Here is a 15418-nt window from a genome sequence, read left to right on the forward strand (position 1 = left end):
CAGGGTTGTCTGCACATGCAAATGCTTATACTGTACATGAAAGAAGAGCCATTTCATCAGAGTATGTGTGACAAGTGTCATCAAGTGTGTGATTAAAAGTGTGCCTGTCTCCAGCTTAGTTGTTTATTATTCATGTTTAAGTATAATTAACTGCAGTGCTGTTATAAAACCAGGCCCTGTCTAAAAAAGTTACACCAGTCACACGTTTTCCTCTAAAAGTCCAGAAGAGTAACTGGCTGGATCTAACCCATGCAGATGTTGTGATGTGACTGAGCTAAGAGACACTGCCCACTTGAAGTACAATTTAGCCAGAAGTGACTAATTTGTCAAAGAAACCACTGTGAAATTACCTGTACTTGAATTCCACTGAATCTGAATTTCTTTAACTCTTTTTAGGTGAGTTTCTACAGGCTGCCCCAGAGGGACAGCAGACCATGGCTGACAACAACACTCAGAAAAAAAAGCCCCACTGGACGTCACTGGAGATTGGTCTTCTGACAATTGTATCGCTGCTGTTTGTCATTATTGTGGCCCTCATCATCCTCTTCATCACACAGAGTGGCAAAGGTGAGTGCATGCGATTCTTTGTGCTATTGTGTGACAGAAATACAGGCAGTGCTGCTTTTAAGTTGCCTTTTCCATTGTGGTCAATATAGAAATTATTGGAAAAGCTAAAGTTCCTCTTTGGCCATACTGTATTCACACTTAATTGTGATGGTCCCTTTTAAATATTTTGTTGACTATATGTAACATTGCACCTATATATCAACTGACTCTCATTAGAGTATTAGTAGACTGTCTGCTTAATATCTGCTAACACTTTATTTTGATGGTCCCTCAGCAGACATTCTACTCACTATAAGTAACTTTGCAAGTACTTGTCAACTTATTCCCCCCCAACCCTACCAGTCTATTAATACTCTACTAACACTCTAGTGAGAGTTAGTACCTTGCTAAACTCGTTTTACACAAGCAAATAAATAATGTCAAGTTAATACAAATGCTCATACAAGTCTTAACAAGTCTAAGTCTATTACAGAGAAATAATCAACAATGCTTATGCAAAGCATATTACACAGGGACTTATAACACAAATTATTAATTCCAACACTAATTATTAATCACAAATATTCTTTTCCCAAAGGAAATATTCATACAACATAAAAAAAATGTATTATAAAGATAAATACACTGAAAAAAAAGTGTGTTGGATTTACATGATTTAATCATGTACATCAGTTCCACATGAACCAGTTAAGTAACATAATTTGTTCAAGTAAATTCAACGTGTGTGTGTGTGTGTGTGTGTGTGTGTGTGTGAATGTAGCATATTTTCTGTTATGTACTAACAAATAAAACAAAATAAAATAAAACACCAGAAATAAATAATAAAACCCCAAAAATTGTGCAGTCAGTAAAGGTAGCCAGTAGCCAGTGCAGTGTTCTGCACATCAACACTCTGTTGTTAAGCGAAAATACTATTTAAACTAATTTTTTCATGTATTTATTTATTATATGGGGAGTCTTATTTGCTTTTCTCCAGTTTAATGAAACAGGTTTAAATCGGAAATAATTTTCTATTTGAAAAATACAAAAATATACTTTAAATAAATGACACAGATGTTTCACTTTTTATACACATTACAAGAATTTTGCTAATTTTCGCCAACAAAACAGTGAATAACGTATCGGCAAGTGAACGGCGTATTATTGTGCCATCTCAAAGAGGCACAAAATCACTTTCACAGACTTTTTCATTAACTGTTCCCTCCTGGTGGAATGACCTGCCCAACTCAATCCGAGCAGCTGAGTCCTTAACCATCTTCAAGAAATGACTAAAAACACATCTGTTCCACCTTTATTTGACCCTCTAACTCTAGCACTTTCTATTCTATTTTAATTCTACTTTATCTACATTTATCTTCTTTTTTTTATTAAAAAAAATGTTTTTTTAAAAATATTTTTCTATTCTATTTTTTCTATTCTATCTACTTGTTTTTCTTTGTGTGTGTGTGTGCTACGTGTACTGCATTAGGCTAACCGAGACTTGTCATTTGCACATATATATTGTAGCTCTTTTGTTAGTTTTGACTGCTTTTATTGTCCTCATTTGTAAGTCGCTTTGGATAAAAGCATCTGCTAAATGACTAAATGTAAATGTAAATGAATAGGCCTGTATTGTAAATATACAACACATTGCCATGCTTCATTAAAAATGTTTTATTTAACCAGACAACTACTGGTAAGTGAAAACTTAATTTGGCTCTGTGGTTATTTTCCCAGGGCAGTGTTGAATCAAGCTGGCACATACTGGTGCTTCCCCAAAAAATATCTACCCCATAATATGGCTGGTTACCCATGTAAGCCCCTTTCCCTCGTTAGGCCTCTGAGCAGCAGATGGAGCTTATAGGGACTCACTGCAGCTTGCCTTTCACACCCGATCTTCTGCCATTAATGTGCTGGATAAATGTTTAAACAGCAAAGGCAGATAGAATGCTGAAATACAGAGATGATCTCCACATGCTCTTCCTCTCAGCCACGGGGGTCTGAATAGGAGGGCAGGGCGGTAGGGACTAAGATCAGAGAGTGGGTGCCCGTTGAATCTTAGTTCGGTGAGAGATTCTCATAAATAATACTGTATGTCTATGGACAGATATAAAATGTACAGAGAGAATTTTCTGTGGATATGTAACTGAACCCACCACAGAGACAGAATCTTCAAATAGATGTTTGATTTATTATTAAATAAATTATTAATAGTGTTAATTTGCACTTGACCTCTGATCCCTTGTGCTTCTTTTTCCTTTGTAGATGGAGTCTGCATCACAGCTGACTGCACACAGTCAGGTAAAGATATTTTACAACATATAGCAAATAATTAATCATGTAATGTCTAAGAGTCAACTGATAGCCTTTCTTGCATATATATTAAAGACTTTTTACATTAAATTTTTTCATTCTCATAAAGTTCATACATAAAAATATTCTCTGGCATTGTAGCATCCCGCCTCATTGAGAACATGGACCCCACGGTCAACCCCTGTGACAACTTCTACCAGTATGCCTGTGGTGGCTGGCTAAAGAAGAACATCATACCTGAGACCAGTTCACGTTACAGTACCTTTGACATTCTCAGAGATGAACTGGAGGTGATAGTCAAAGGTAGAATGACACCACCTTACTACTATGGGCTGTAGGGCTAGCTATCATCAACTGAAAAAAATTATCCATGTAATCCAAAGCCAATAAGACCAATTAAAAGAAAAACAGGCATATTTTTGCCTTCACTATTATAGAATAGTGAAGAAATTACTGGAAATTATAGGGAGAAGGGTGTGGGTTCAACAAATGATCCTAGCCAGAAATCAAATTTGGGTAATCTGTAAACAAATGACACCATACAACTAGTAAGGGTATGCAGACACAGTACAACTAGTTAGAGTATGCAGACTAGTTGTCAGGCCAAGTCTCCTACTAATATAAAGTTCATGACACAATTTTGTAATGTAGTTTGTTGTTAGCAAGCGGCTTGTGTCACTTTCACTTTCGATTTCACGATCACACGCACTCTGTGTAAAGGAAGATCAGATATTTGTCAATGAGCTCAGGATCTGTTGAGCAGCAAATCCTCCAGCATGATCTTGTCAGGTCAGCCATCTCTCCTCTCAACCCGTGATCAGTGAAATCGGACTCATGCAGCTCGTGTTGGATGGTGACCGTGATTTCACCAAGTACAACATGTTCCTAGCTGGATCAACATCTTTGTTGATCCTGGAACAACATTCCAATCAACCAATCAGAATTGAGGGATGAGTTTTCTAGAAACGTCAGTTTTAGGCTTACAATCAGGGTTAGATGCTTCTACACCAGGGGCGTTTCCTCCGAGGAGGCAAGGGAGGCAGTGTCTCCTCAAAAAGTTGGATGAGAAAATAATCGATATTACAAAAATAAAACAGCGCAAATATGACTAAATATGATATTAAAAGTCTAAAAGTCACTAGTTTTTATAAAGTAACACTGTCCAACAGCAACACCCACAGGTAAAGTTACAGCGGAGGCTTGCCTCCCTTTGGTCCATTGACTTTCTACAGAGACCCCTTAGTGTGCCGTGACTTTTCTGGAGGCTCATTGAAATGAATGGGGGAAAGTCACGTGAGAGGAGGCAATGCCTCCATCGCGCTACAATTGGATATGATTGGTTATGATTGGATGTGATTGGTTCGTGTGATAAATCCCGCCTCTTGTATTCATGCGAGCTCTCGGCCTGAATGAAGAAAATGATTGCGTTATTGACTAATTATAATGTAAGTAAACAACTCTCTCGTTTAGATACCACTACTTTGTGTCACGTCAAAATAAAACTTGAAATGGTCTGAAAACGTGATGACTGCGTCAGTTTTTAGTGAGCATTCAGCGTGATGAAATGAAAGATATATCTTCGTGTCTGTGGCAGTGTTTACAGAGCTTTTATGACGATGACCCGAAATAAGTTGACTATTAAAAAGAACAACTGAACATAAGTTCACAAATAAAAAATATTGGTAACATTTTACAACAAGGTGTCATTTAATGAGTTAACTAACATGAACAAACAATGAACATTTATTACAGTATTTATTAATCTTTGTTTACATTAGTTAATACAAATACAGTTGTTCATTGTTAGTTCATGTTAGTTCACAGTGCATAAACTAATGTTAACAAACACAACTTTTGATTTTAATAATGCATTAGTAAATGTTGAAATTAATATTAACTAAGATTAATAAATGCTGTAGAAGTAGGCTATTGTGCATTCTTAGTTCATGTTGACTAAAGTAGTTAAATAATGTTAACTAATGAAACCTTTCCAGAATATTGTTCAAATTGTTACTGCCTTTAGTTATTATGTTGGAATAAATATAAAATTGCATAAAAACACTATGAAATGTATAATTAGTATTAAAAATATTAAATAAAATAAAAAATAATATTTATAAAATACAAAATAGAATTATATTTGTTCTCTTTTGTATGTAATATTTATATATAAATATATAAATATATATTTATATATAAAACTGCCTCCTCATTTTAAAATACCACCTCATGCCACTGTTCTACACCCTTATTATTCACCTATCATTTCCCTCTGATTTTAGGAATAAATTATGGGTAGGGTTAGGTTTAGGGGTAGGGATTGGGTTTGGTCTATATTTTTTGAAAGTAATGTTGATTATCAAACGGCAAAATCACGGCGACCCGTTTGGGATGTAGGATTGTCAAGTCCACATTTTTTTTTCCCGATGGAATTTGGCTACTTTTAAACTGTTGCCATGGGTTGATTTTCCCCCGTGGGTTAAATGATTGAAATGTTGCATAAATTACATTTGACTTGTATTGAATGCTTGTATCGCATTCTACCTATGATAAAACTGTGCTGTTAAGTTTTGTGAAGGACTGGTAGGAAGCTTTTTAGTTGTGTTTATGATCAATATGCATGACAGTGACTGTAAAATATGTATTTTAGGTATGGAAAATGACATATTTGGAGTTTTGATATGTGAGATATGGTCATTGCACTACTTTGGGCACTACTTTAATGTCCCCATGAAATCAAAATGTAAGTTTTTTGGGTGTTAGTATCAATATGTTAGTCTTAAGGTTATCTATAAGGCAGTGTGCTCCAAAACAGTGACAAAATTTGCATTTAGAAGATATAAGCATTCAAAGCTTGCAGTTCGTCACTTCCGCCAAAACGGCTCAATGATTTTTTTGACGTCACATCGTACTTCAGCTTCTCATCAAACTTTCTGTCCAATCAAATGCTCTCTAGAATCTGAAGCGCCCGCCCCCTACACTATAAAATAGACCCTGAAGCCGCGGCTGAAATCGGTCACTTGTCCACAGAATTAGTATTTTCTGTACAGTGAATGGCACGTAGTGCACTATATAGGAGACAAGGAATGATTCAAACAGTGTAAATATGCTTTCCATTAAGGAAAAAAATAAGTCTGGTTTCGCGCCGTGTCACGCTAACCACTGCACACACACTCTGCTCCGGTCCAGAGACACGATAGCACGGAGCGGATCACATGCGCGATTCAGCGCAGACCACAAAATGTATCGGAGCTATTAGTAACGCTGCGTGTTTCTAAGCATTTCAGGGGACCTTTAATCACAAACCAACCACACCCCAGCTCCCTGCCCCCTGCACCCACTGTCCTCTTTTTGGAAAACTAAAATATGGTCACCCTAACCTACATAGGCAGTTGTCTACTAAGGTAGCAGCCTAACTAGCCTAACCTATTTAGAATACCTTGCATGGGCAGCAACAATTTGTGCATCATAGAAATAATACTCTTCATGTGAAGTGCACTGGGACTCAACTATTGATTTCCATAGAGTTTGATGTTAGCTAACAATGGCGTACTTTAAAGGGGCCATGAACTGAGAAATCAAATTTCCCTTGATCTTTTGACATATAACAGGTCAATGTACTATAAAAAACATCCTGTAAGTTTCAGAACTCAAAACTTTCTCGTTAGTTTAAAAACAGCTTTTATTGAAACCAAGCTCAGAAAAAGACTCCTTTTGGAATGTGCCACTTTATGATGTAATAGTGTGGCTAAGCACCGCCTCCGCAGGAGATCAACGCCTGCTTCTACATCACTGCTTCTTTAGCCCCACCCACTGATACGCGCTTGTAGTAGGAGGAGAGGAAATACTAGAATAGAGAGACGCAAACACGGGATTACTCCATCAGCAGAACCATACAGATGACATTACAAGATTACAAGACACTGTGTAGTGTAAATTGTGAAAAACAGTAAAAGTTGTTTTACACTTATGTTAGCGAATCGGACCCACAGCTTTGTGTAAAGACCTAAACAATAATGGTATATGCATTAGCTGAACACAGACATGGAGTAGGCTACTGATAAAACTGCAGTTTGTAAACCAACGTATTGCTCCATCCTTTATCATGACTCCAAGTAATAAGAACGACAGACATTCTATGTTAATCAACACATTTCTAGACAATAGTGCGCCGACAGCTGATAAGCAGAACTATAACACGAGTTAGCCGGAGACCTACAGCTGCACTGAGTGTAAACACAACACAACACAACACAACACAACACAACACAACACACTACTAGACTTTCTTTTGAGAAACAATTACTTCATTTATGATGCACTTTCAGCTTTACAACTTTGCAGACTGTTTACATTCACATACACACTGTATGAAAGGTAATTTTCAAAAATCCATAATAGGGGCACTTTAATGTATAAAATAAATAAATTCAATTAAATTACACTATATTTAATATATGAGTTTAGTTAGAGCATCTTGGCCACTAAAGCAGCAACTAAAACCATGTAGAATCAATTCAATCTACAGTTTAGTTGTGCCTGATGTGAGCTATTTTAAGCTCAGTGAGACTCTGCCTGAGGCTCTGACGTTGAAATTTAAAGCTGTGCCTCTTGTTCCTCTTAATATAGTAGTGAAACCTGTAAGTCAAATACAATTTCATCTATAAATGCTGACAGCACTGTAGTGTGTCTTGAGGGATGGAGAGAGAATTGATGATATACTGCGGGGTTGTACAGGATGTGGACTGATGATGTGGGAATGGCTCTGGGGTGATCGGAGGCCTCAATTTGAGGGCCCTCAGCTCCTGGAGCCATTAGACCTCAGCTGTCTGACCAGGAACGAGGAGCTTATTAACCCCAGCATGGGCACTGATTTACAGGGACAATTTCAGAGCAGCCCCTTGAGGTCAAGAGATGTTTTAGAGGGGGCGTAGATGAGGAAGCATGTGTGCTAATGATCATGCTCCAGGTGGCGGAGGAAGGAAGGCTTGACCTGATAAATGCAGGAGGTTTGGATGGAGAGGTTAGGAGCTGTAGGGGGCTGTGCACAGACAGAGGCTTGTGGATGTGTTGTGGAGTTAAATGTTATTGTATCTGAGGGGAGCTCAAGATTAAGGGGTCAAATGCTACTAGAGCTATAACTTAACCTTGATACTAGTTCGTGTCAAAACATAGCTCGCTCAGAGCATTTTTTACAGCCCCTCTCTCTGTGCCACCTTTTAAAAATTAATGATCTTTTACAATCAGCCTTTCCTTTATGAGCTTTTAATTCAGAATGGTAATGTGTTCTTGATTTATGGCAAAAATCAACAAGGTTTAGTTTTCATTTACTATCGCCTTGATGAGAATTTCTAAGAATTTTCTCTCCTTATTTAACGTTTAATTAATTGAAAATCATTGCTAATCAATGAACAAACACTGAGGGTGAAATACAAATAATCATCAAGGAGTAGTGAGGATTGTGACTTCCCCAGAGAAATCTAAATCCCCTCATTAGCATTTTTCAGTGTGCTGAGCTTTTGATGGGATGAAAGGAAATGCTGATTGGAAAATAAGAATCTATTTAGAGATTTGATTAGACTTTTATGCAAATGTAGCATTGATGAAATTAGTGTTCAGGGCCTATGCTTCGGTTTCCCAACCTCACTTCTGTATTTCAGCTGTTGGGACTTTGAGAGATGGGTTTAATATGTGGAATAAATGCTTATGACGATGCATGCATCATTATACATGGGACCATAGTAACTAAGGGATACATTACACTCTAATATTCACATTAGCGTTTAGCCATAATGTTTTTTTAGTAATTCATTGTCAAATGAGTCTTCGCCAATTGTAAATATGTTGTCACATACATAGTATGATTAGCCAAAGTTCATGCCATAAAAGCCTCTACAAATCTGTATTGAAAACCCTTTCATAATGCTTACATTGCACCTTTTCCAGTACAGAGTCTGACGTCTCAATAATGAAAGCACTGACCCTTCTCAACAGTTCAATCTGATGGGGCCATAGGGAAACATGTTCCATTTCACTCTTGCTGCATCACTTCTTTTTAATATGACTATTACTTATTGATCCTCATACTTGGCACTGAAAAGCAAGCCTATATTAAACCTGCCACTAAGAACATACTGTACACAAAAAAGTATTTTGAATTAAATTCTGCTCCATTTTATTCTACAGTATACAACCTATTAGCTGTTTATCTACGCAGTTTTTGGCATCAATAGCCACTGTCTTCCATCTTCAGCACCAAGCTTCACATACTTGTGGCATTAAATTCAGTACCTTATTACAGTAAATGTGGCTATTTACCCTGGATGCTGTTCAAATAATTTATCTGGCCAGGGGTTATTTTCTGTTTCTGGTTGTGAAGCATGCGCTTTGCTCATGTGTGTGGAGTTGTAAAACACAATATAAACTTCAGTATGTAAGTCAGTAGAACCAGCGGAAATAGCTAGAGTTACCGTGTAATCAAAAAGATTTATAGAGAGTATAAAAGCTGATAACAAGAGAAAAGCAGGGAGGAAATACAAAGAGTGAGAGAGATCACAGACAGTTTTTTTAAACAGGCTGATTGGGAGATAAAGGAAGAGAAAATGAGAAGATAAATATGAAACATGCATGAAAAGAGGCAAACAGAGGCGTTTATGTCATTCTTTTTTTCTTTTTTTTCTGCAGGCAGCGCATTTTGCATTAATTCATTTCTGTAAGCAGGGATATTTTGCCATCACAGAAAATGGAGGATAAATACACTACATTATGGATCTTAATGTCTAAATCTTAACATGTCTCTTGCAGACTTAGCCCTCTGTGATAGGCTGTGAGAGGCATAATCCAGATCAAGTTGACAGAAAATGGGTTATAAATACGAGAAGCTTTCTGAACAGGGCCAGCAGAATACTCATGCATATACATGCAGGAGATGCTTGAGGGAAGGGCTGTTTCCTGCCGGGACAGAGTGGGCTTTGTCAGGAGATGTGGGTCAGATAAGGCTACTGCTGATCTCAGTATCAAAAAGTAACTTTCAGTGGAGCTGTATATAAGCTTTTTTGGTCATTCCATTAAGAGAAAAAAAACTGTAGTTTTGCTTTGATATAGATACATCTGTTTTCATTTATTTCCACTTCAATGGGTGTTTTTGGACATTCAGTGCTGTTTTAGGATTTAAATTTGTGTTCCACAAATTATGGCTTACAAAAGCAAAGAATAAAAACATTATATGCCTGGTTAAAGTACTGTTTAAATTAAAGCTTTAAACTTGCGGGCTAACTAATGACCAATCGTCTTATTTCCTAAGGCTAAATCTGTGGTGTATTTAGTAGGTAGTCTGGAAAATTTTCTAAATACTTGTGGTACTTCCACATTAACAATTTAAACTAAAAAAAAAAAAAAAAAAGAATTCCACAAGATAGGGCATTACACAATTTTGGGGTGTGTTAATTAACTGGGAGTGCAGTTACCTGAGTTGACTCTAAAGGGATAGTTATTCGTTAGTGGAACACAAGAAGACATTTTGAAGGATACATTTTCAAATTTTTAAATTTTTTCAAAATATCTGCTTTTGTATTCCACAGAAGAAAGAATGTTAAACATGTTTTTAGAACATGAACGTGAGTAAATAATGACAAATTTTTTTTTGAGTGAACTATTCCTATAATTGAAACAGCTGCTAAAACAAAGTACAGTAGACGGCACATACAAATAAACAGCGTTATCAGCGGGCACAATATAGACACAATATCTCTATAGGCTGATCAATGATATAAGTGTTTCAAGATTTTTGGTAACAATTTATTTTAAGGGTCCAGAATTATGCATTAGTTAGTTATAAATACACTAGTAATTAATGATTAACTTGTCTACAATTATGCATTAGTTAAGCATGAACACACTATTAATGATTAACTTAACATATAGTAGGGCATATTAGCCATTATTTACAATTGATTAAACATTTGAAGGACCCACATTCAGTGATATTCACATTAAGTGATATTCAAGTTTATTGACTTGAGTAAGCCAATAATTATAGCTAAACAGCCACCAATACATTACTAATAAAGACAATTCGACCCCCTGTTCTAAAGTGAAAGTTATATCCACATTAATTATGGCATTTATTTGGTGATATTTAAGTTTTTTGACCAGAACAAGCCAATAATTATGGCTAAACTACCACTAATACAGTACTAATATCTGTACTTAAAAAAAGACAATTTGCCACCCTGTTCTAAAGATAGGTTCTCATTTACACTATCGGTTTATTTAGCAGTTATCCTGCAACATGATTTCATGAGAATGCTCGTTTTGAAGGATTACGTAATGTTAAACACAATTACGCTATAAAACTTTAAAATGAGTAACATTTGTGGAATTGTGTGTTTTCTCAGTATAGTTCTATGATGTGACTGACAATAGAACCAGAAAATACACCAAAACGCAATATAAATTCACAAAATACATCAATGTAATTCATTCGCTGTAATCCGCATCTTTAGAAGTCGTGGCCTAATGGTTAGAGAGTCGGACTCATAACCCAAAGGTTGTGGGTTCGAGTCTCGTACCGGCAGGGATTGTAGGTGGGGGGAGTGAATTTACAGCGCTCTCTCCCACCTTCAATACCACGACTGAGGTGCCCTTGAGCAAGGCACTGAACCCCCAACTGCTCCCCGGGCGCCGCAGCATAAATGGCTGCCCACTGCTCCGGGTGTGTGTTCACGGTGTGTGTGTGTTCACTGCTGTGTGTGTGCACTTTGGATGGGTAAATGCAGAGCACTAATTCCGAGTATGGGTCACCATACTTGGCCACATGTCACGTCACTTCACTTCACTTCACTTCAAATATAGAATCCATACGATTGCGATGAACAGATCCAAATTCAAACCTTTATTCAGTGATCTTAATCTCCATTCTCAGCAGCGAACGTAAACGTGAAATTCTGCGCTTGTTATGAATTCCAAAAATGGCAAAAAGCTTGATACAACACGTTTTACAGCAGTGATATCAAACGCTCAGCTCTCGCCTGCTTTGTCAAAAAATTGCGACATGCCATGTTTTGGGGGTTACTGCTGGTTTGAATAGCTTGTTTGCAATCACGTGATTCTGATGTCGTGCAAAATTCAGATGGAGGGCAGGAAGTGAAAAGCAGAATGGATGAGGAGGAGGAACGTCCGTACTGTACTGGTTTAGACACTATTACAAGAGAAAGGTATAAACAGAAAATCACCTGCTTTGTCAAAAAATTGCGACATGCCATGTTTTGGGGGTTACTGCTGGTTTGAATAGCTTGTTTGCAATCACGTGATTCTGATGTCGTGCAAAATTCAGATGGAGGGCAGGAAGTGAAAAGCAGAATGGATGAGATGGAGGAAAGTCTGTACAATTTAGACAGTATTACAAGAGAAAGGTATAAACAGAAAATCACAACATATGTTGGACGTGATCCTAATGTTATGAAGAGGAGCGATTTTTCAACTAAATTGAAATACTTTCCTGTCATCGATGCGGTGGATATAGGCTAAGCAACTAACCCTGATTGCAAACAAGCAATTTAGAAAGTGAATCCTGCATTTATATGAGGGATGTGGGATATATATCACTCCTGAAACTTTGCTGCATGTACAGGGTATGTGGCCATTGGTCCTGTTAGCAGCACGTAAAACAAAACTTTTATTCAAATTCTGTATTGATTATAGCCTAATATAATATCTAATTTACATTGTGTCTATGTGTGGCGTTTAGTATTGAGTGAATTCATACTGTCTCATGCTGAATGCGTGAGAGTTGGCAGGCCTGTGTCTGTTGATATATTTCTTTATTAATATATTATTAATATCTTAATATATTATTATATCTTATATTTGCACATGAGCATTATCCGACTCGGCTCCTCCTGACCACAGATGCAGGTTTACAAGCCACTTTTTCCGTTTTTCAGTCAATTTCTTGCCTTTTCCCCCCTTATGAACAACACATTTTCGTACAAGATAAAGGCTCCTTGTGGTTTCTCGGTTTGACCAATTTGAGCATCCATAAACAACGCTAAACATAGGCATTTTGAGTTTCTGCTAGCGATTCCTATATAGAAAAATCACTTCCTGCCCTCCAGCTGCATTTTACGCCACAGAAATGACGTCATGTACAAACAACCTATGAGAAACGCGTGCCTTGCTGCCTTCAAGGAGTGAAGCGAAGCGGGATACCATTTTCATCGATTAATGACTTAAAGGGATCCTATTATGCTCTTTTACAAAGTCTTGATTTTGTTTTTCCCCTTACCAATGTCATTCCCCTTACTGTGAGCTTCAGTGTAAATATTGTGTCAAAATCAAATCAATTTGAGAGTGATTTAAACCCAGATGATTGTAACCACTCTAAGTTCGTTTGCCTTGGGAAAGCTAGCATGTCTCCGACATAGTGATAACACTCGTTGCCTTCTCTAGTGCAGCTCAACCAGGTCTTATCCCATTCGTCGATATTTGTGATATCACAAATCCCGGAAAATATGTGTTGTAGTCCAAACGAGTCGTTCGCTGTAGTTTTTGAAAAGTGATTTCAGTTAAATAAAATATCTCCTTTTGAAGTGGACTTTGAACTTTGTAACTTTGCAGATTTTTTTATGCTCAAACAGCAACATTACAGACTGACTAAAGTTGAAAAAGTGAAAAAGCATAATAGGACCCCTTTAAATTCTTTTCTGTACCTCATATAAAACTGTTATATACCACAAAGAGGACTGCGACTGCAACACATCATTATTTGACTGCTTTTGGTTCCGCTTTTGACATTTTTGCAGTAATTAAATTATTGTGATTACACGTTTGTTATGTTTAGAGGTTTCAGTGTAATTAGCACCTCAAAATATCTTCTTTATGCTACAGTATATTGTTACTGAAATAATTTTCCTACACATTTCTGTCCATTGTGTTTTAAAATTCTGTTTTATATTCTCTATATAATGGTTATGTTTGGGTTTTCGGTTAAAGATATAACATTTATCTATAAAGTGGTGAAAGGAAAATTATATAGATATTTTATGATATAAAAGAAATAAAATAATATTTAATTTTTTTTTAGTTGTAAAAACATAATAATGTTTATACAAAGTCCAATAGTAGAGAGTGCGTCTCGGGGTTCTGGTGCTGTAAGGTCAAGGTGCTCTCTGGTCTAGGGTTTATAACAGTCCATCAAAGAATACTTCAGAATGACCATGGCACTCTTGTGAATTAAAAAGCCTTTATTATCAAATGGCTACATCCAAGATGGAGTTTTTAGATTTCTTGGATGTAGCCATTTGATAATAAATGCTTTTTAATTCACAAGAGTGCCATGGTCATTCTGAAGTATTCTATAATAATGTTTATGTTTAAATACTGCCAACACATCCATATTGTATGTTTCAGCATCTATCCAAACGAACAAAAAAGCATTGTGTCTGTAAAGGTTACCTATGAATACCTATATAACAATGAGACCACTCAATAAGTGCTATAATTAATGTGGATATAACATTCACTTTAGAACAGGGCTGAAATTGTCTTTATTAGTACTGTATTAATGGCAGTTTAGCCATAATTATTGACTTATTCTAGTCAATAAACTTGAATATCACTCAATAAGTGCCATAATTAATGTGGATATAACTTTCACTTTAGAACAGGGGGTCAAATTGTCACAATTTATACCATTTTAGAAATTTATAACTGTAAAACCAACCCTAATTAAACATAGTTATAGCTTCATATTGTTCAATAAACTTAATAGATGGTGAATAACTGAAATATACCCAAGTGCATAACTACACACAAATATATAGTTTGCAAAGTTGTAAATAATGGCTAAAAGATGTTTACAGTATATTCAGTTAATCATTAATGATTAGCTTAATTTTGCTTATTTGTGGCATGAATGTGGATCCTTTAATGGATAAAATGCCCTTACTATAAGTTTGTCACACTTTGCTTATGGGAGGAACGAGGAGACGAGGAGACATGGAGATTTCACAAAACGAGAGTCTTTAATAATCCAACAGGGAGACACAGAGCACAAGGAAGACGTTCACAACAAGTAGACCCGACAAAGCAAGACTGAACAAACAGGAACTTAAATACAAGGGATAATTACTTAACACAGGTGCACAGAATGACTAATTAAATAAACGAGGACAGGAACATGACCAAAAAAGGGAACACAGGACCAGAAACAGGGGCAAAACATAACAAAACAGGTCCATGATCCTGACATATCGTCCCCCCTCCCGGAAGGCACGTCCTCGCGCCGTAGAACAACAGAGGGGGGGCACGGGTGGGAATGGGTGGGAACCTGGGAGGCGGCTCAGGAGGAGGACGGACACCCGGAAGACCAGGGAGGGGACAATGGAGGGAGGAGCCAGGGAGGAAACAGGAGGAGTCAGGGCAGATCAGACGGAAGGAGGAGCTAAGGAGGAAACAGGATGAACTTGGAACAGGAGGAGCCAAGCAGGACCCAGGCCACAGCCATGATGGCGACCCACAGTGGAGCCGACGGAGGGAGGAGCCATGGAGGAGGAATGGC

At 37.1% G+C, this 15418-nt stretch overlaps 1 protein-coding gene across 2 annotated transcripts in view; it reads left to right on the forward strand.

Moving 5' to 3' along the window:
* The window catches only part of LOC107670267 (neprilysin), a 49389-nt gene that overhangs the window by 11003 nt on the left and 22968 nt on the right, over nt 1–15418 (forward strand). The window contains exons 1-3 of one of the 2 annotated variants that reach the window (XM_016462813.1): nt 405–567; nt 2812–2847; nt 3001–3162. In XM_016462813.1, the coding sequence (XP_016318299.1) occupies nt 435–567; nt 2812–2847; nt 3001–3162 (331 nt within the window). In that variant the 5' untranslated portion in view covers nt 405–434. Of the gene's footprint in view, nt 1–404; nt 568–2811; nt 2848–3000; nt 3163–15418 lie in introns of those variants that run through there. The other variant, XM_016462812.1, reaches the window with a different exon arrangement.

The sequence above is a fragment of the Sinocyclocheilus anshuiensis genome, unplaced genomic scaffold (assembly GCF_001515605.1).
Source record: "Sinocyclocheilus anshuiensis isolate Anshui unplaced genomic scaffold, SAMN03320099.WGS_v1.1 scaffold1017, whole genome shotgun sequence".
NCBI lineage: Eukaryota > Metazoa > Chordata > Actinopteri > Cypriniformes > Cyprinidae > Sinocyclocheilus > Sinocyclocheilus anshuiensis.